The 22304-nt window shown below is 45.5% G+C and overlaps 3 protein-coding genes across 3 annotated transcripts in view; 1 reads left to right on the forward strand and 2 right to left on the reverse strand.

The window, feature by feature from the left end:
• LOC6903295 (dynein-1-beta heavy chain, flagellar inner arm I1 complex) overlaps positions 1–22304 on the reverse strand; it is a 106973-nt gene that overhangs the window by 79836 nt on the left and 4833 nt on the right. The gene's annotated exons all lie outside the window — the stretch shown is intronic.
• On the forward strand, positions 1342–20690 carry Pvf2 (PDGF- and VEGF-related factor 2). Its single transcript, XM_033381104.1, has 5 exons — positions 1342–1562; positions 2455–2917; positions 15246–15378; positions 19735–20197; positions 20256–20690. Exons 2-5 carry the CDS (start codon positions 2555–2557, stop codon positions 20383–20385), a joined length of 1089 nt encoding a protein of 362 aa, XP_033236995.1. The 5' UTR covers positions 1342–1562; positions 2455–2554; the 3' UTR covers positions 20386–20690.
• On the reverse strand, positions 20484–22262 carry Ugt307A1 (UDP-glycosyltransferase family 307 member A1). Its single transcript, XM_002132448.3, has 2 exons — positions 21595–22262; positions 20484–21539 (listed from the first exon to the last, which is right to left on the reverse strand). The coding sequence occupies exons 1-2, from the start codon at positions 22239–22241 to the stop codon at positions 20669–20671; spliced, it is 1518 nt and encodes a 505-aa protein (XP_002132484.2). The 5' UTR covers positions 22242–22262; the 3' UTR covers positions 20484–20668.

Genomic DNA, 22304 nt, shown 5'->3' on the forward strand with positions numbered 1-22304 from the left:
CGTTGACAGGCTAACACACTTCTGGAGCTTTTAGCTGTAACGAAAGCCAAAGCATTCGCAAGAAAACACCAACAAGGAGCACACCAACACTCGACACCAACACAGAAATACTCCAACAAAGAACTTCACCAACAACAAGGAATACCGCATCTAACAGCCAACTCAACAAAGGGCTACACCAACAAAGGGCTACACCAACAACAAGAACAGAAATTACACCAACATCACCAAAGAGCATACAACAAGAAACTCCAGTGATTTCTCAACAACAACAACTCGAGCCACCAACAGAAAAGCTCCGCAGCAGAAAGAACATCCGATCCGACCCCTTCGCATGGCCCCATGGACTGACGTGTTACGCCGATAAGCATTCTTGTAATTGGACTTTAATAGCCACAACGACATGCGGCATGCGGCATGCGGCATGCGGCACGAGGAGTAGACGACAGGGAAGAGTGAGCGCACGAAGAGAGAGAACGAGCGAGAAAGTAGGGAAAAGGAAATGAGCAAACGCTCTAACGTAATGGTAACAGTATCCGAGATTCTCATTTCTATTTATAAATTGTAAGAAATACAAATCAAGAAATTAAGAACAAAACGCGCCAATGAATCACTTGCAGCAGCAGATTAATAAGCCCATATAAATAATTATAAATAATTGGCACCAAAATAATGATTTATCGCCGACAGGTTTATCAGAAAAGTAAGGGGGAAACTACACAACTCTATAAAATCTGCTTTTGTTGGGTTTAGAGGGAATCTTCACCAAGCGAAAGGTTCAAGGGCGGACACAGTGAAATACATATGTATCTCTTGGGCAAACATGCTCCACAAAAATCAGCCTTGTGGGAAAAATAAATAACTTCAGTAAGTAACTTTTCTTTATAGTGGGGTTTCCCTTTAAATGTCTGGCAGCAGCATCCTACGGCTTTATCTGGACTTCGAAATTAAACAAAGAGATAATCGCCGCACCAAAGGAATTGTTTTGCTGCTGGCCCTTTTGGCTGGCCCTGGCTATAAGACCCTTTTCTATGAGCACACAATGCGTGCACATACTGGAATCTGCATTCGGGATATTACGGTTCCCATGTGAGTCATCCCGCCAGATCGAATAACGTCCAAAAACCCGATGATTCACGCACCTCTTCTTAAGAGAGTTCTCCAAGAGAGGAGCACAGAAGTGCCGGGAAGTGCAGTGCCGGGGAAAAGAAAGCACAGCTCCACATGCGCTCGGCACGCATCTCGTTCGCCCAGACAGCCCCAGAGAGGCAGAGAAAGAGAGCCGACGAGGGTGGCCCCAAGAGAAACAGCAGCGATCGGGCGCGAGAGCTTTGGGAATAAAGGCTGCTGCGGAACGGCAGAGCGCGCTGAGTGTGCCGGCAACAGTTGGAGCGTCGACATCATCGTTTTCGTGCCGCATCGCATAGTATCGTACCGGATCGACACGGATCGGATCTAGCGCGAATCGGTTCCAGTGTTCCCTGCTCAAAGAATCTCCAATGAAAAATCTCAAAATCGAATAGAAAAGTGATCCAACTCCAGGATATATGGCGGTGAATGAGGTGCCCCGATTTGTGTTTATTTTTCCGCAATAGAAGACCAGTCAAAAATCAAATGCAAGCTGTGAGATTCCTCGTCAATTTGATGTGCGAAATGAGGTGTGACGTGACATAATAATTAGTCAATTTCACAACTGCTTGTCAAAGTTCTTAAATGAAACGGAAGAACGGGAAAATGTGTTTCAATAAATACACAAATTTATGGTGCAAAAATAATAGTGAATAAAACAAAAAGGAGGAAAATCAGTTTAAAAACTTATAGTTCTAACAAAAATCAGTCCGTTTTCTTTCAACAATATTTCCTGCAAAACCATACCATTTTCAAAGAACACGTCATTTCCATTACTTTTTATACATTTTCCTGCGATTGGCAACAGTCCTCACAGAATGATCCCAAATTCTTTGTTTAGGTAGGCCCAAGAAAAAGAATCTTCAGATTGTTGCCAGTGGCATTATTTCATTAGCAAAGAGCAGACAGCAGACAAATTATTTATAAATAAAAAACAGCGACGCGACTGGGAAAATCTTTTTTCTTTTGCTTCCATTTGCAAATATTTAACCGAAAAACCCGTTGAGGCCCAGCAGCTGTGAAAAGCGCGAAAAGCGAAGGCGTGTGCCAAAAAATGAATATATGCACATACATATATGTAGATAAATATTTGGACGCATGCCGAAATATTTAAACAACTTGTTGGAATTGAGTAAACTCTTTAAAAACAAGCTGTTGTGACAAGCCGCAAAGTAGCAAATAATCAACAACACGAAAGGAGTGCAATCGTGGGGGAAAATACAAATCAATTAACTGAATTAATACTTTGTGTCCGCGAATTATAATTAATCAAATTTACATAGATTCCAATTAATAAAGTTCGTTTCTTGTTCCTTTAATTTCCAGAAAAGTGTCAAGTGTCCAATAAATAATAACAAAGAGCAATAAATACTGCAGTACACAAATAAATTATTAAGTGAAGAACAAGTTTTTAAAACATTTTGAAATGTACTTAGTCTTTCTCCTGATCTTTGCCCTCGCGCTGGCGGACGGCGCCAAGTATCAGCGTTCCTGGCTGTTCAATCTACCGGATAATAATTACCGCGACGTGAGAAATGTGACCGCCAGAGGCGTCAGCTTCTATCTGTACAACAGGCCCACCGTGCATCCGACCTCGGCCCCGCCGCCGACCAGCCCCACGGAACCCTACGACTTCTACCAGGAGCAGGACCAGGACCTGGACCTGGACCTGGACCAGGAGGAGGACGAGCGGGTAGAGGGTCTGGAGATGGGCTACCACAAGCGCGTGCCACGGCATCCGCACGATAATTACAACCGAGTGGATGGCTCGAGCACCGACTTTGATGAGGTAAGTTTGCCGAACCCACACACAGACCAAGAGATGGGGAGAGAGAGAGGGGCTTCGTGGAAGTCGTAAAAAAATATCCTCCTCTCCACGATGCTTGTTGACTCTGCATCCAGCGGGGATCTCGCTATATCTTTCATTATTTCCCTCTGGCTCGCTCGCGCTGGGTGTTTGTCTGGAGTTATGGCTAAATATTTGTCCGCTGGCTCTCACTCGACGAGGGTCGACACAAGATTTGTGGGGAGAGTTCTGTTTCATGGAAATATTGTGATTTTTCTTGGGAAATTCGTTTAAGTGGCATATTTAACGGTAATTTATTCCACTTTATCATGGAATGATGACATCATTTGTTCCAAAACCAATAAAAAAGGAGACACAAAATGTCGCGAATAATATTTAAAGCGCTTTATAAATAATCTATGAAAGGAGCTTCCTCTAATTCCATGTGCATTTCGTACAAATGTAAGAGAAATGTTTCCAGTCTTGTAAATAAATCCCCTGGGACCAACTGCTTGATCAACCCTCTGTGTGGGACAAGTTTCGAGTGTCTGCGCGAGTTGTTTGCGCATTAGAATCGGAATGAATGAGATGCCAGATACCTGATGGCTGATGGCTGATGCCTCACCTTGAACCTCGCTCGGGGCGTGAACGAACCAATGCGACCGACTCGAGTGAACGACTAACCCTGAGCCTCCTATCCAGTCCCGATCTCGAGCACTGATCACCGATCACACGAAACGGAACGGAACGGAGCGGAGGAGCCCACCCGGCTGTGGATCGGTAAGAAGCAGTTACACAATGCTGTGGATACTGTGTTGGGTACTGTGGGTACTGGGAAAAGGTTCCACTCGCAATTATGAAACGCGTTGCGGCAGGTAGGAGCCGCCAATTTGGTTAACAAGCCAATTTGGCTCTGCCCCTCAGATCGGTAGCCCAAAAGAGGCCTGCATCCTCCTCGGCCAACGATTGATGCCATCGGTTTCACTTTCCGGCCTGTAATTGGGCCAGCCCAAGCCGCTCAATGTCGTGCCGAGGCAGAGAACCAGTCTCTGACGCTACTTGCATGTTCCAGGGCCGACAGCAGCTGGTCAATGATCGCCCCACACACACAGAGAGATGGAGAGACACTTTCAATCCCCTCATTGAATACAGGAATCCCAGATCACTGAAACAGGGCTACATAACTCTCCGTTATGCTGGTGGGCCATCGTTAATTGGCCTAATTGAAGCGACAAGTTGTAACTGCTTGCCGCCTTGGGCCCTTATGGGGAAATCGATCGTACTTAAGCGTACCCCACACAGATCACAGAGCTCCTTATGTACGATGATGAATATTGATTACTCATAATTCAGATGCTAGTAAATGTGATCTCAAGGAAATCAATCACTTATTGGAATGAAATTATAACTATAGCTTACTCATCGCTGAGTTCGTAGATCTGATCAGATTCCCAGTCCAACAAATGGCCCTGAACTATAGGCGTATGTAAAATATATACCAGCAATCAGTCGCCCGATTTGCAGTCTGTAGATGGCCGTCCGTCTCTCTTTCCACTCATGCCAATCCGTCGCGTCTTGCAAAAATAGAACTATGAGTAATTGGTCATTATTTCATTCTTAACACTTCTAAAACATGGAATAACTCTGGAATCCCTCTCCATTGTGTGCGTATTTGTGTGTACTACACACACTGTGACATATCTGACATCTTGTTCGAGTCGATTGCAGTGCAGTGCCACTCTTATCTGTGGCACACACAACCACATATGTGCCTGCGAGTACGTATGGAATCCAATGCCAAAGCTGATTTAATAAGCGTTCATAAATGCCACTCCACGTGAGGCAGTGAGTGGGGCGAAGCATGATGCCCCGTGTGGCAGTGAGTGGGGGTGGGGGCGAAGCATGCCACAGTGCGTCGGGGAGTGGGCCATAAGGCGACCTGATGCAGTCAGGCGGTATAAAAAGCTTATGGTCTGTGGTCATGAAATTACCTGCATGCCACCTTGCCGCAAGCCGTCCTTCCCTTTCCCCTCACCCTCTGACCTTTTGAGAAAGGAATTTAATATCTGTGTCCTTGCACTCCCCCAAATTCGCATCAATCCGCCTTGGGGCACTCTGCCTTGCCTCTCAATATCTGTGCCCTGGTCCCCCATGCGGCATTCCCTCCCACATTATCCCTCCTCATTCCGTCTGTTTGTTCTCCTTTCACCGGTTTGTTTGCCAACGCATTCCCCCGTGTGCATAACTGCACTGAGATGACGGTGCGAGGAGCAGAGCCGTTCTGTTCTGCCGTATTCCACCCGCAACCTCAACATTTTTAATGCTTGAAATTTTCAATCGGAGACCCCGAAAGTTCGGCCGCCGAAAGGTTATCGCTCCGCGGCTGACCTTTTTCCAGCTTGTAGTTTGGAGAGCTCTCTAAAGCGAAATATAGAATATAAAATATTGACATACTAGCGGGGAAATCAGTTTATATGTATACTCATCGAGCACTTTGTTGGAGCCCAGCACAAGGTCAACAAAATGCAAAACATATGCACATACGGGAATACGAGTATATATATAGATCCGATCTAGTCATTAGCATCTTGGCGCATACATAATTGTATAATCTCTGTAGTTGAATGACTACAAAATGCCGTTTATCTTCAACAGAGCGCAAATGCGAATGGGAATGGGAATGGGAATCGGAATGGGAATGGAAGGAGGTTATCTAAGGCAAATACTCGCAGGGCGGGGGATTGTGTGCTGAGAGCGCACACTGCAATCGCACTAGATGATGCCCACCTATAAACAGTTGCACGGGCATTCAAACAGACTCGCGATAGCGCGGAATGATTGAAAGTTCGTCAAACATTCGCCTGGGGGATTCGTGGAATCGATTGTGCATGGCATTAGGCAGGCAGTGAGGTAATTCATTCAAAAGTTCTATTCCCCTGGCATACAGAAGAAAGTGATGTCAGTTCTCTGGGAAGCTCTTGGCCCAGAGTGCCAAACATGAAATCGAAAGGAACTCGTAATTCGCGACGTATCCGAATCGAAGGTCAGCGATATCGTCAGGCACTGAAACCATTCTGGCTTATCACTTTTGTAGCCCTCTTATAGACACACATTCGGGGAAGCCCCTTAGATCTAGAATGGTGAATGGCTAAAAACACAGATCTCTGGTATATATCGTTTCACTTTCGCTTTCGCTGGGGCTTGTACTTAGAACGAAATAAACAAAATGTTCTCCACTCGCCACCCGACCGTAAAATCTTGACCTGCCGATTGCCACACTCTGTTGAGAGACGAGATCCGTTGCCACATCGATAGATATAGTAGATCTATCGTATATACTCGTATGTTTCGGTTTTCGGCTGGTGCGTAGATACATATGTCGGGGGTAATTTTGATTTATTGGCAATCCTAATGTGGGGCGCTCTCCGGCACTAATGACAGGCAAATCGGCTTATGACATAATAGCAAACAGCTCAAAGTGGTCTCCGGTTTCCCTCTCCGAAGTCCGCTACGATCTGGTCGTGATTTATAGTTCAACCGAAAGCTAAAACATAACGCGGAAGCCTTGAATTTATATGGCAAATCTATAAAGTTTTATATTATTAATTTCCCCCGCCTTTCTCCCGAGGAAATCTCTCGGGGGGAAAGTGTTGGCCCAGACGCAGCAGCAGCCAGAGGAATGTTTCGTGGGGAATGTGTAGGGGAACTTGTCGCCTGCCCGTACAATAAATAAGAGAAAAACGGCTCTAAAGAGTTCACTTTTTGGCATATTTCGGCGGTTTGGGCCATAATTTACTCGCCCAGACTGTGGGACTGTGGGACTGGTGGGACTGTGTGAACTGCTGCCTGATTGATCGCCGGCCGACCGACTTGTTGGCCATTAAACGAGCCGTGTGCCAAACAGTCACGCAATTAAAAGCCAACAACAACATATAAATCACGGCCAAGACGAAGTTTGTAATACTCTGTAGTACCCCAATACCCCATGTCTCCCCCATTAATCAAAGAAATCCCTTTGTTCTATATTTAATGCCGGATTTTCTCTCAGATGAAGGATAGAGAGAGAGAGAGAGAGAGAGCATGGAGTAGTTCCGAGAATTCTTTGTGCAGATTTAAGTGTGATTTCTGTTTGAAATATTTTGTAAGCGACTTTATGCTTGATTGATGGATTGCTGCTGGAGAAATATGAGAGAAGTAGTCTTTATTTTCGCATTTCGGGGGCTACTGAGGGAACAGATTCTTTTATATTCTTTATTGAAGCAATCCCCAAAAGGAATAAGCACAAAAACTTACCCATAGCCTCAGTTCCTCGATCGAAAGGCAGGGCATCGCTGAATGATAAATGCAAACAAATTGGAAAAGTCAATCTAGACCAGTCCTGGACAGACCCCAGTCCGTGCCGAGACAAGACCAGACAAGACCAGACCAGATCAAATCACATCGGAGCAGCAGACCAGAGGCAGGACCGGCGCAGCGGAACGTTTCAATCTCTTGGGCAATCTCTCTCGCGGCAATCGGCTCAGTGCGTGTGGGCGTTGCAATTAGAAGAGCTGCAGCCGCAGCAGCCCCCCGCAGACCGCCATCTCCACGCCCATCTTGCACTCCTTGCCCCAGACATGTTCTCTTTCTATCTATCTCTATCCCAAGACTTCAATTTGATGTCTCGACTGGCAATCAGTCAATGTGATCGCTGCTGCCTATCGATCCCTCAATGCTGATGACGCCGATGATGATGAAGATGATGATCAAGATGATGATGATGGAGATGGGATCCCGGGTTCTCAACATTTCCGGCATGTGCATGTTGCTGTTGCAACTTTTGGCGATGCCCGCAACTTAATTGGAAGGAGGCGCCCCAGCTATTTCAGCTGTTTGCAGCTTCGGTCGCTTCTTTTGGCTTCTTCTGGCGGTGGGCCTGTTCTCTCGGACGCAGCACCAGTCGCTGTCATTGACATTGGACGGATCCACGGGTCGGTTGGGCACGGTGGCATGGCCAAATGTTGCCTTTTATGGAGCCAAAGGCGGCGTCTTTGGAGCTGCTGCTTTCTTTTATCCCACTCGACAGCTGCTTTCGTTTTCGCATTCACCGAAAAAGCAAACAAATATAAAATCGTCATAATAAACCGGGGACCATGGACCATGGACCATGAAGCCAGAAAGCAGAGCCATGGAGGGTAACAGTGGTATCCATTCGCTCGTTAAAATTAAAAAGCATTTACCATTTACACACCAGCCAGAAGTCGAGCTCTTTCTTTAAAATGTATGAAATTGTATGGGTTTTTAACGCGAGTGCAGTTTCAATTAAGACATAAAAGGCGTAAGCCACTGGGCCTGCAAGTGTCCTCCCGTCGTACGTCCCGTCTGTACGTATGCAAAGCGTTGCCTAGTTTTAATTACTTAAGTTTATGGCCAAATTGCCAGAGAGCTCCCTAATTGGCACTTTTATGTCAAGCAAAAAACAACAAAAAGTATTAAAAGAAAAGAAAACACAAGCACTGAAGCACTCGGAGCAATGAGCGGCGGGCAAACTCATCGCACATCAAGCATACGCCATGTGGTCCACTCTTCCTGTGCACTGACCCCCCCTATATCATTCTCGTGTCTGGGGGCCATGTTTACAATTTCTAAAATGAGAAATATCGAGACACGGTGCTGCCCAACATTTTTCCAAAACACTGCACGCTGCTGCTGCTCCTTTTACTGTTTAGCTTTTAGCCAAATTGCAGAATTTTGCATTTTGCATTGGGGGCATGGCATTCTACACAAATTAAGAAAACAGAATGGAAAAAGCCTTTAAAATACAGATAGAAGGGTCAGTCTAGTGTGCTGAAACGAACTGGGGATGCTCTTCGGGCAGAAAGAACGAAAACTCCTTAACACAAAGGAAAAACCACAAGGGGATTTTCAGTTGGCCTAAAGAAGAGAAGAGCTTTAGAGTTACGAGTAGAGATACAGATGGTACAGATAATCCAAGAAAACACCTTTGGAAATGAAAGCGTTCTTTACGAGTTTCAAAGAAATACATATTGGTATTATACGGTTCTATATAATCGCTGCAAAGAAATCATTACCACCAGATCACGTCACATACCGTAAAACGTTGAATCATCTTGTAGACCACCCATATACCATTGCAAATTATGTATCCAAAATCCCTAAAGATTGCATCTCCGCGAACAGAAATCTCTTCACGCAAAGACAGTGAAATGCTTTCTTCTGCGAGTTCTATGGGCTCCAACAATGGGCGCAACTTTCATCATACCCCACATTCGGATGGGAGGGGAATTCTAATTAAGCAAAATAGAGGGGATCATAGTGGGAATCTGGGATGGAATCTACTTCCCCGTTCAGAGACGGCACCTACGGGGAAGAGCCAGCGTCGCACATATTTAGTCGGCCCTGTTTACTGTGCGCTCTTTGGCACAGACAAATATTGGATGGATGCCCCTGGGAGTACACGTCTCTCCACTCTGGTGTCTAGCCATCATCCTCAACTTTTCTGCCCCTTTTTCATCACACCGTCCCCTTGTTTATTTACACAGTTGTTGGCGAATTTGCTGGCCAGACTATTTATGCCACTGTTTTTTGTGTACCCTGCAGCCCACTAGAGAGTAACGGGATGCACGGCATACGGTATACTTAAGAGACTAGAGCACCCACGACCCCTTTCTGCTAAAATTAAGAATACCTCTGTGCTATCCAGAACCAACTTGTTCACGATCCAATGCAAACGATATTCTTTATGATTGTCGTATAGTTATTGCCCGAGTTCGAGGTGTCTTCCCGTTTAGTAGGTATCGCTTAGTCGCAATGTCAAATAAAGCTTCTGTTCCTTTTTCATGTTTTGCCAAATTGGGCATTCTACAATGAGACCTTAAGATTGGGGGCACAGCTTGACCAGGGCCTACACCTCTAAGCCCTGAAACCTTTGAAAGGTTGGTTCCCTTTATATAATAAAGTACATTTAAACAATAAAGAACAACATAATTTCTCACGTCTCTTTTCTCACTTACCCATGTTGTGCCGTCGCATACGATTCCCATAAAGAGAGAGAGAGAGACATACGACAAAACCGAACTGAAACCGCAAACGAGATGCACGAAATGATTTCCAATAAGTGCAAAAATTTAAGGCATATTAATTTAAGGTGAGGCACCAGAGGTCGGAAGTTCGTGTAAACAGATACGCAAGAGAGAGTCAGATCAACAGTTTTGGGAATGCCTCACCCTATCATGGACTTCACTTGGAACGAGAGCTCTCGTTCCTCTTTGATTCTCTTCTTCACTTCCCACTTCATGGAGTGGGAAAGGGACAAAACTTGACGAATTTGCAAGCACGCACACACACACATTGCTGGAACTCACGTGATCCAACGAAAACAAAAAGAAAACGAGACAACGAAACATTTTTGATATTCACATGAAAAAAATAATTTACGCAAATAAAATTGTTTATCTACATATACATATGTATGTATATCACATATTATTTATATAAACATATGTACATATGTCACAAAATGCTGCACTTTTCCTTTGTAAATCATTTTTTTGCCATTCTGACTCTTTCTGCGCCCCGCCCCTAGGCAAACACATTTTCTTGCAATAGGCACACGGTTTTTTTTCACATTTATATTTAATTGCTGCATCACAACACGGAAGTTCACTTCCCACACCTGCGCGGCAGTTTAGTCGATGGATTTTTCACCATTTTCCGAGTTTTTCACGGATTGAAACGCGGAGCTGACTTAGGAACGCACGCTTTGGCCGAGAAAAAATTTGAGTGAGAGCGGCGCAAATGCATTCATTCTTTGATCTCCTGTTCCTCTTCCTATTCGCTCTCTCTCCCACGCTCTCTCGGGCGCTCGCGCCTGAAAAGAGGGCGCGTTGCGAGAGGGGACTCTCGGACCACCTTGTATAATTTCATCATGCTCCTTGTCCTCTTCCTATGCTACTGCCAAGAGAGATCGAAAGAGTGTGGGAGTGGGAGTGAGATGGATAGATTGGTGAGAGAGTTACAGTGCGCATGCAGAAATTACCTTATTTAATTCAATTAATTGATCTCTCTTTGTAGTAGCAGAGGCAGTAGAGATAAGCATAGGCAAAAGTAGCTGATGAGAGCGTGGGAGGGAGGGAAATTAGGAAGAGAGTATTATTATAGCCACAATGATGAAATCAATTTGCAGTGGCCGTCCACACGATTACTCATTCGGAGTATCGGGTATAAATGTGGAGTCGTGGCCGTAGCTGCGACGCACAGCGTTCCCCCTCGTTTTGTAGAGTAAATGGATGGATGGGGAGCCGGGTTGACAGGGACCAGAGAGCAGAGAACAGGCAGCAGGATAATAAAACAGTGCGTTCTGGGTGCGCTATTTGCATTTGGCTCATAACTCTTTTGATTGCAAATAAACCCACGACAGGCTCTTTATTATTGTTGTCGCAGTTGCCTTCTGACTCGTAAAATACCAAACACAAGTCACACCCACGCCAGGAATCCCAATTGAGGCTAAACAAAAAGGTGAAAAAACCAAAAAAAAAATAACAACACAAAAAAATAATAATAAAGAAACTGCCAGAGAGAGTCCGCCACACAGTCCGCCCGTCCGGGGCATCCTTCAAACGCTCGAGCAGAACACAAGAGGCAAATGCAAATGCAAATGAAGTTTGGTTCGTTTTTTATATTGTTCGGTAGGTTCCAGGCCGGGGCCCAACAGAGCACCAACAACTGTTTTTCGAATACTGTCAACCCGGCAGACACTTAATGGGCTTTTTCTCTCTTTCTGTGTGTGTGTGTGTGTGTGTGTGTTCATTCATCTGGGTTCCAGCCACAGCCCCAACCCCTGGAGTGGAGCTCCGGTTCCTGCTCCTGGGATTGGCACTGCAGATTGATGGCAATGCAGGGAGGCGCTGGATTCCGAGTCGGAGTCGGAGTCGGGTCTGGTTCTCATTCTCGTTCTCGTTCTGGCAACCTGGGATGGAACGGCAATGGCCCTGTCATGGCTGAGCATGCGTAATGAAGCTTAAGTAGAACTGGTTATAAACCACACGAGGCACGGTCGAGGTGTTGCCTTTGATGGGATGGGAATTAGTCGGAAAGAAGTGGAAGAACGATGGGTAGGTGGATGAGGAGCTCTGGAGAAGCTGACAGAACGGTAAGACTTTGATTCAGCTAAGCAAAACGATCGGTGGATTTTATTGCAACAAGATAGGAAAAGAGAGGTAAAATTCATCGTTCGGGAAATATTCAATTAGAATTACGAAAAAAACATGTGAAATTAGTAGTAAATTCACTTTTAGAAGTTGGAATAAAAGAAGTACTTCAGTAATTAATGTTATGGAATGTTACAAATGGAATCAAGTAACAGTACAAGGGTAATAATATGTATTTATAGAACTATCTAAAGACGGAAAATATCACTAATGTAATAAATCAAACCGAAATTTATAACTTAATGAACCTTTAGGAAGATTTCGACTTGAACAATTTATAGGACAAATAGAAATGGAAACAGAATAGAACAACAACTAAAAATGCAATTAAAATAGATGCAGGAAGAACAATAAATGATTCATATGAACAGGAAATCGAAACCAATCAAATACTTGAATACTTGAGCGTTCAGTTCATTTGAATAACAGATAAACATCATTCCCCACCCACGAACCCTTTCACGCATTCTGAGGATTCAAGCAACCAAAGAGAAATGTGTGCATATCGGAGCTCGGGAATGGCTCGAGCCATTAACTGCTTTGGCATGCAGGACATGACTTGGCATAACCTCCAATTTTCGGAGTCCCCGAACCTCTTCCCAGGACGGCTCCTCAGAAGCCTTCCATTTCGCTGGCCATTTCACTTAACGCTTTGGTGGCTAAGGGAATGTGAATGGCGATGTATCCTTGCCGGCGCTGCTTGCTGCTTGCTCCTTGCTCCTGGCTCCTGAATTGCTGGTGATTCAACTCCTCCTGGTGTCATTTTTCTTACATGCACACTTCATTTATTACACCCTGAAGGCAGGTTCTCCCCTGGCTACTCTATCCTTTGCCTCTAGCCCCCTCCCCATCCGCTTTCACAGCCCCTTCCCCAGTTGTCGCATTATGTATCACTTATATGCATGTCGTTAGTTTTCATGTCATTCGGGGGCGGAGTGGGAGGTATCTGGGAGGCGGAGTGTGCTGGGGAGTGCACAGAGAATCCTTTTGTTGAAAATCGATATGTGGCAATGCAAATTGTAAAAGTTTTTCCCTACTCCACTGCCTGCTCTCTGCGGATGCTGCTGATGCTGCTGGTGGTTCCTCTGTTGCTTTTTGAGCTGTAAGTGATAGCCTTTCAGGTGCTCTCAGGTGTGGCACACGTTGCTGTTGCAGTTTGTTGCTGCTGCTGCTGCTGCTGCTGCCGCTGCCGCTGCGGCTTTTGTGTGTGTGGAAAGCGTGTTAAAAATCTGTTAAATAAATCAAAATTTCTGCGTATAACAAGCCGAACACACACACACACACACCAGCACAGGCATAGCCACTGCCATGAATAGCTGCCACACACTGAAACACATTCATAAAAAGCTGCCGCATGCCACACACACTCATGAATAGCTGCCGCATGAATACCTGCCTCTGCAGCCTGCCAGCATAAATCAAAATGCATAAATTTAATTTAATTTTTGTTCACTTGCCGCAAAAACAAAGCCAAACATCGGATAAAATAAAGCTGGCAACAAGAAGCTCTTGTTGCATACTCCAAGGGGCAGACAGTGGGCGGGGGGTGGGATTTGTGAGGCATACAATCTGCTTATTGCAAAGTCCATTTTCCACACGATTTTCCCCTCATCAAATTAGGACAAAACAAAATAAGATTTCATCACACAAGTCGATACAATACGAGGCTTTGGATATTTCACAAGAAAATGTAATTGAAGTTTTTGCTTTGTTGTGGATACATTATTATGAGACATCTCAAGATCAGAATTAAAATATTTAAATACGAAAGGGTGGCACAAGAAGAAGCAAAAAGAATAGATGGGCGGGACAGCTTCCGGTCTAGATACGAGGGACTTTCGAGAAGCAAATCCAAGCAAGACCATTTGATGAATCAGTCTTCTGGCGAACGAGAATTTGTCAGATAAGCCAACGAATGTCTATCGTATGTACAATGTACATATGTACATATGTATATCTAAAATTAGTATCGTATCTTTTATAATTATTTCTTTGGCTGTGGGACTTACTGACAAATCAAGAAACAGTAAAAACAGGGATCGTCGCTTCTGGTAAAAACTTCATATGTTAGGAATAAGCATACACCATTCAGTGAACTAAGAAACGCCCAGCAGAAGCCTCTTTAGGCACAGAACACAGTTTAAAGCACAACTCGAACGAGAGGCACTGCTGCATGTCACGTGACACGTGCAATCAAACAGGTCGCATAAATAGGGAAATGGGAATTGGGAAAACTATGACTAATTTCTGCATGTAGCCGCACTCTTAGTAAAGATCCTATCATCGACTGTATTTCAAACTCTTTATTTCACTAAAACTCGATCTATCTAATGATTTCTCAAACATCGAAAGGCCTTAAATGGCACGAACACGAGAGTGTATTCAGGAACAAGATCTAAGTTTACAAAAATCTACAATTTACACGTGAATTGAGTCTTCAAACGTTCTGCTAGTAAAGTATATGTAAAGTTTGAATTAAAAAACCAAATACCTTTTATTTTCCACGATTGAGTGTTTTCGCGTAGAAATATCTCGCTTTTTGGGAAAAAATTACATCCCTTAGCTCCTCGAGGACCTTTAGTCAGCTCCAATTAAAGTAAAGTTTGACTGCACTCAAACACGATGAAAGTTTATTCAACCCTTGGGCATAGCCCCCGAAAAGATGTTAATAAAAAATTGAATTTCAAATATTTCAGTAGGGTGTCGTCGTGGGACCCACCAGAATTTTACAATCCAATTTATTAGCTGCTCGCGCTGTAATTTATTTGCAGGGCCATTTTTGTGTAGTCACACAATTTCCACAAAATGGTAAATGTTTCATGGGGAGTAAAACCATATGGCAATAGTGCAATAATAATGAAAGCCTCAACACACAGAATGGGAAATGGAGTTGCTTGGTGGCCACCAAAAAACACAAAAAACAATAAATAAAACACTAACCATAACAGAAATATATCCATATGAAAGAAATACACACCAGCATATGGACATAAAGACGTCCTATGGAATGGGTGTGTGGCAAAAGGGAAAGCGTGGCGCGTGCAACATGCAGTATGCTGGATTTTTGCATTTCCATATCAATTTTCAATGGTTTTTTCTTGGTCTCTTTTTTGCTTTTGTAGGACTATCCATCCGATCAGGCTCCGGCGCCGGGCTTTTTGACGGCAGAGAAGGAGAAGGAATTGGGAACACCCAGTAGGGTGCAGGCCTCCCGACAGGCCTACGAGGCCTACGAGAAGCAGGAGATAAAGCAGAGTGAGTACAGTCTATGGGGTTTATTGAGGCCATTAAATGCCGTCTCACATAAGGTCGAACGATGTCTCTATAGCACCCTACCCCTTTCTCTTTCCCTATCCCTATCCCGCCCCGTCCCATCCCTTTCTGTTTGTGGTAATTGTGCTGCAAATAGATGTATGTAAAAGGCGCCCAACCGACCGCCGTCCGCCTATGATGATCACGTTCTGGCCATAAAAAATGTGCTAAGCAAATGTTTTCAGCGAAAAAAGAAAGAAAGAAAACGAAAGGGGGGAAAAGACACACAGACAATACGAAATGGCACAGAACAGAATGAAATTGTATGGTGTTTGATGTGCAAAAGCGACCAGACTCAGACTCAGAGATAGAGATACTATGTATGTACAGATAGGACCCAGACCGACCCGACCCAACCCAACCCGCCACAATCCCAGTCGTTATTTATGGCAATGGAAATGAAAATGACTGTTTTATCCTTTGGCACGTGACTCTCTGCAGTTGATGATGGAAAACCAGAACTACGCCAAACGAGAGAGAAGGTCAAACGTCAGCCTTGCTCGGGCCATACGCACTTTGCTTTCTAAACGCCCGACTGAAACTCGGAACCGAACAAATGAGTGAAAATTCCCCTTTAAGAAGGAATAAAAAAAAGCAAATAAATGGCAGGCCGTACGTTGTAATACCCTTTAACATAGGATTCATAGGATTAGTAGCCCCATTTTAGCAGGAAGTCGTGAAGTGTGGATTATCTTTAGATGTGGATTAGACGTAGACTTGTAGTCTTACATATAGAACTCTCCCGATCTAGGGAGAAAAAAGAAGACTATAGTCAAGAATTGCTCCAGATAGTAGCTCTATTCATCATTTTATTCTATGGCTAAATTTCCCCAAAAGAGACTATATTTCTGTCAGAAATGGAACCTCTATATCCCCCTTGAGGTTTTGATAGTGACGAATATTTGTGTACCCTCTTTAAGGGTATAGAAATACCCCATGGGGTATTTTCTCACCCTCCATCTCTCCTACTAGCCCCATGATGCATCTGCACTTTCGTTGCAATTAAAAGGAGAGTTGCCTTGTTAACCACACTCACTCCTCACACGCTTCCTCCACCTCCCCACCTCCCCACGTCCCCACTTCAGGTCTCAGCTTCTCCCTCTCTTCTGTTGATTACAGCTACTGCTGCTGCGGATGCTTTTGGGGAATTCAAGTCTCGCATAGATCTTACCAATTACTTCATTACAAGCTTAATGCCGCTAGGCTTGCCAGCAGCCACTACTCGTGCAGCAACAGCAACAGCAACGGCAACAACTTCAACAGCAACAACCACAATTACCGCAGCCACAGAGCCTTAGACCGAGACAATGACAATGAAATGTGAGCTCGGGCTGGGGCTCCAGCTCCAGCTCCAGCTCTGTCTCAATATCTTTTTATCTCTTACCACTCCTCCGACTCCTCCTCGGTGGCTGCATCTTTCTCTCTGGCTCATTTACCATTTGCATTCGAGTGGAAAATTGTCGCCGTTTAATGGGCGCGAAAATTGTGTGTTTTGGAAAACCGTTAAGAGCATGTGGACAGCAGAAGCAGACGCAGAAGCAGAAGCAGCAGGAGGAGTAGCTGGCCTCCAATGTCACGCCAATGGAAAGTGTGTCACTAAGCCTGGGAAATTGTCAATGAATGCGGCGGCGGCTACGGCTATCGGATATTGTGAATGCTGTCGGAGAGGCTCCATTTCCAACTGCATAATGATGCAATTTTCTTATCACATTGCTCGTCGGCTGTTTGCATTAGCAGGAAAATAAGCTGACAGTTGGAGGCTTCCTCAGATTGGCTTCCTTGAGGTGTGTGTTTATCCCCCGTTATCGACTGTTTGCACATCGCTTTGGCGCACAGAGGCGCCCGCAGAAGGGAGCCTTCGCTAAAAGAGATTCAGTTATTTTCCCAAGGGAATACCCCTTACTTCGATTTATTCGTGCCACGTCCCTGGGTGTGCCTCACGAGGTGATGGATAATTTCGACTCGATTGGCCCGAACGTTGGAATTTGCGTTTGCTATCGGGGAGTGGTATTTATTTTTCAACAGAAGCGCAAAGGAAAACATTGTTGAAGTAAGTCAAGTGACTTGATCAAAGCACGGGCTATATCTTTATGAGATGAATGGCTCCTACGGAGAGTACTTTGGATTGGCTCAAATTAGATCACTCTCCCAACAAATTGTGGCGGAATTGGGTACTCAAGTAGTACTGAAAAGTAATTTTGAATGTTATTGGACACCTCTTTAAACATCATTTGATTTTTGAATTGTGCAGCTGTCACGATTTTCGATTATTCTATGCAGATTTCTGCACTCGAGACCCAAATGCTTTTCTCACATGGAATGGCAGATATTTCCTGAAGTTCTGAAACTATTAAAGCGTAAAATATATTTGTAGATTCTACATAATAGACCCCCCTTAACAATTTTCAAATCTTATTTTTGCCTATCCCCCCCGTAAAGTACATTAATTCTTTCTGCTTCCCTTTCCCCACTCGAATCGTTTAGCTCTTCTATATTCATACATTCTCGTATTTGTGCGAAAAGTTCTGTTCTCCCCGGTCTGTTCCATTGGTAAAGTTTTTCCCTTGATTAAATGATGTGTAACATTTGGCAGAGCACTCAAAATGACTTTATTGGCCAGGCTCGACTGCCTCAGCTGTTGGCCATGGTAAACTATGGTAATTTCCCAGAGAACCACAATGCCCCTCTGCGCTCTCCTCGAGGAGGGGCCTGATGCCAGGGTCGCCCCACATTTTCATGGGCAATGCCATTCCAAGTTCAAAGGCAAGCCAGTCCAGCAGACCAGTCCAACCAGAACTGGGGAAAACTCTGCAGCAGCAGCAGCATCATCAGCGTTGCAACGTTCCCTCCCAACCCTTCCGCCTTCTGCCTCACCTCTCTTGTTTCAGTCCTTGGAGCTTGTTGAGATAGTGCCCCTTGAATTATTCATGTGGCTGTTGTGGATGCCGCCGACGCCGACCCAGCCATTCAGTCTGAGGCATTCAGCCATCGCAGCGATGCCCCTTCCCTTGCTCCGGAGACTCCCCCCCTCCCCACTCTCTCACCTACTAAAACTAGCCCCAATCCACCTCTTGCGACCCCCCTCAGAGCACTCGTTAAGTTGATGATTCAATCATGAAGCGTTTATGAAAATTACATATGGATGCAGCTGATTCTGTGTCTGGGTTCTGGGTTCTGGGCTCCCCCTCACCCACCCAAGGAGCCGAAATGCTTTGAAATTTCTTCTCCAGTAGGTGATTCGAGTGGGAACTGGGATTAGCTGCACACTAGGTGGTCCGCTTTGACTGTAGACTCCTCCGGGCTCCCCTGCCCACGGCTCTCTGCTCTGATTTGCTTCTGTAACTTTATGGCTCTAATAGGAGCTAGACATCGAGGAAAACCGAAGGTTTGCATACCCTGGAAGATCGTCTTTAGACGGGGGAGACGGGGGGCTTGCCCCCTAGCATGTTATTCTATTCCGATTTTGAATGAGAAAAGTTTTAGAAATAATTTATGTAGAAACAGATACCGTCTGTTCCTTAGCGCCTCTTCTGCTGATGCACATTCAATATACCTTCCTAAAGGGTATGCAAAGGAATTCCGCTTGCAGATTTGTTCAGAGAATTTTTATAGCACGACACAAAAAAAGGAGAGGAAAACACACGCAACGGTAAACTTAAGCAAGGCAAAGACCATAAAGGTGCTCACTGCTCCAGTCGATCAATAAAGCGAAGTAAAATCGCTAAAATGATTTTAATCTTGGAGCCAAAAAGCCAATGGATGGGCGATCAAAAGCGCCTCTGAAATGCCCGCGGAACGCCTGCAAACGGCATTGAAAAATGCAGTTTAGTGAACCGCTAAAAAGACCAGAACCCTAATGGGTTATTAAATAATTAACTGGATAACAGGTTATATCAGTGACATACATACATAGACGGACGTACAGACGAGTATTTCCTGAACTGGTAGATGTTCGACCTATATTCAAGGAAAGTTTTTAATCGGATATTTGAGGGATGATCAATGATTGTCACATAAACTTAACACTTATTCCACTTTCGTTTTCAAATATGAAGGACTTTAATTAACTCTATAAATTTCCCATAAGCGAGCCGCTCGCATTTGTTACCAGCGACTCAAACAGAGACCATCTCAAAAGTGAGATTTTAAACGTCAATATTCTGGATCCAATGGAACTATGGTCTAAGTTCCATCAAAGTTACAATCTAATCAAATCATGACCTTTGTGTTAATATTCTCAAATCGAATCCGTATTCGTGTGTCATTCTTCAAAGCACTTTCCAACTTTTACCTTTTCAGGGACAATCATCCTATTGGCCAGAGCCCACAACAACCGACTGATCAAAGAAGCCGAATGCAAAGTGCCCAAGGCCCAAGTCATATATATGATCGGAGAGACAAATATACAGTATTATCCTCGGGCGACGATCCTGCATCGGTGCGACAGCTCCACTGGTTGCTGTCGGGATGGGGAGATCTGTTCCGTGAAGAAAAACGTCACGGTGGAGCTGCCGTTCGTACTGAACAACCGCGGCAAGATGATCCCGCTGGTGAATCACACCGAATGCGAGTGTGTGCAGAACATGAGTCGTCGGAAGCGCAGCACCCAGTGCCAGTGTCCCAAGCACTTCAAGGACTTCAGCTGGCGAGGAAGTGTGGTGGGTGCGGTGATGCTCCACTGCCGCTGCGATTGCCATCTCAACGATGCGGCGTGCCAGAGGTTAAAGAACGGCGAGGAAGGATTCGCCATGAATGACCGAATGTGAGTTTCCAAGATCTCGCTCTCTCTCTTTCCGTCTCTCAATCGCTCTTTTCCACAGTCGCATCCAGCACCGGGAAAGCAGTCAACCGATCTGCAACTACGGCCTCTATGATGTGAAAAACGGACGCTGTCCGCGTCCGGGCTCGATGCATCAGCTGCAGACGAAGCTGCAGTGGGGCAAGGGCTAAGGCTCTCGCCTGGCCCGGCCTCCAGCGAGTGGGGCAAATGCCGCCGACGCCGCCGAACGAAAGCAATCCAGAACTGTGTATACACTAAATATTACTTGTACGATTAATGCATGTTTACTATCTATAAAACTATGCGATGCAGTGTCCGACTGCATCTGATACACCGAGAAGGAAAGATATCCAAGTTCCGTTCAGAAGTATTGCAACTAACATTCAAGTGTACTTAAGTTACCTTCGATTAAGTTCATATCTTAAGCTATATACCGCGTGTATCTGTATTCAATTAAACGATACTTCTAGTCACAGAAAGCCTGCTGTTTATCCTCCTCAAGACTGCTATCAGCAGCACCAGTCCGCCATAGACAACAGCATAGACATCGAGTGAGTAGTACTGCATAAAGTCCAGCTGCCGGGCGGGACTGTACAAGTGCTTGGCCCCCCTGTGACGTATGACATACTCCAGCCAAAAGGTTGCCACGTCGCTGGCATTCATCGGACGATCGCGGTAGAGATGGGAAGCTTTCGATATGCTCTTCGAGTAACGCGAGTGGCTGAGAGCACTGCTCATCGCCTTTGAGAGCTCTGCATGGCTGAGATTCTGCGTAGACAAAGTCATACCCCAGCCTTTGGCTCCCATCTTGAGAAGGTTGGCGCGCTGATCTCCCATCAGTGGCAGCCCCACCATGGGCACTCCGTAATACAAAGCTTCGGTGAGGCTGCCCTTGCCTCCGTGGGTGATGAAGAGGCATGCCTGCTGCTGACCCAGCAACTGCCGCTGGGGCCACCATTTGGCCAACTTCAGATGAGAATGATGCGACATAATTTCACTGGCATTGGGTCCATCGTAGGTCCAATAGATATCGTAGTCGGGAAACTGAGCGAACGCCTGTGTAAAGGTCTGAACAAAATGGTCAGGAGATCTTTTCCAAGTGAAGCGGGTGCCCAGACTGAACACTATGAGCGAGCGATTCCCCGATACCTCTAGGAAAGTCTCATTTAACTTCTGCTCTAAGAGTATCCCACCTATGTCCACCATGCTCGGCAATAGGGGAGCAATGGGGCCCTCGCTGATCATGTGATGATTATTCAGGGCCAAGGCGACAGAACGACGCATTGTCTCGAATGGTGGATAGTGGGGTTCGGGAAAATGTGAACTGAAAAGAGATATTATGGTCAGGGGCTGTAGAATTGGAAAAACATTACTCCCACCTGTAAATCCTTCGCAGAACTCTCCGAGCCACCGCTTCCATCAACTTTTCCCACGCGCCAAAGAGCCAGGCAGAGATTCCACTACGCTGGCGACTGTCATATGGTTGGGGGACGTACCAGCGCTCCTCGGGATTCCCCATGAGACTGTTGACAAATCCAATCGGCTGTTGGGTGGAGATGATCGCCGCTGGACAGTTGAAGTGGGCAGCCACGCCCAACAGATGATCGTTGAAATGGTAGCCCAAAAGCAACAGATCGAAGTGGGGTTTGGGTGACAGCCTCATGAAATCTTTCCAGGCAGGCTGGTCGAGCAGATCCCCCGACTGCTCCAAGCGGTTGAACATCCGTTGCAAGCGCAGCAGCCAATCCGTTGCGGACCCAAGATGATCTTCATCCGCCGGCTGTTGCCACGGCACCAGTATGTGAGTGACATTGCCCTCCAATTCCACCTCCTCCAACGGGAGCGTGGTGACCAAAGTCAGCTGATGACCCCGTTGCAGCAAAGCACGAGTCACGGCCATGTGCACCAGCAGCTGGGAGCGATGCAAGTTGACAAAGAGGCCCAGTATATGATGGGACTCCACCCCTACCGCGCTGCAGATGGCTAGCATCCACAGCAGTATATGGCTGACCGGCGGTCGGTTCATGACTGAGGCCGGAGAATGCCCAACATGCCCATCAACAAGTAATTACGAGTATCTCTGCCCCCG

This window comes from Drosophila pseudoobscura, chromosome 4 (assembly GCF_009870125.1).
Source record: "Drosophila pseudoobscura strain MV-25-SWS-2005 chromosome 4, UCI_Dpse_MV25, whole genome shotgun sequence".
NCBI classification, from domain to species: domain Eukaryota; kingdom Metazoa; phylum Arthropoda; class Insecta; order Diptera; family Drosophilidae; genus Drosophila; species Drosophila pseudoobscura.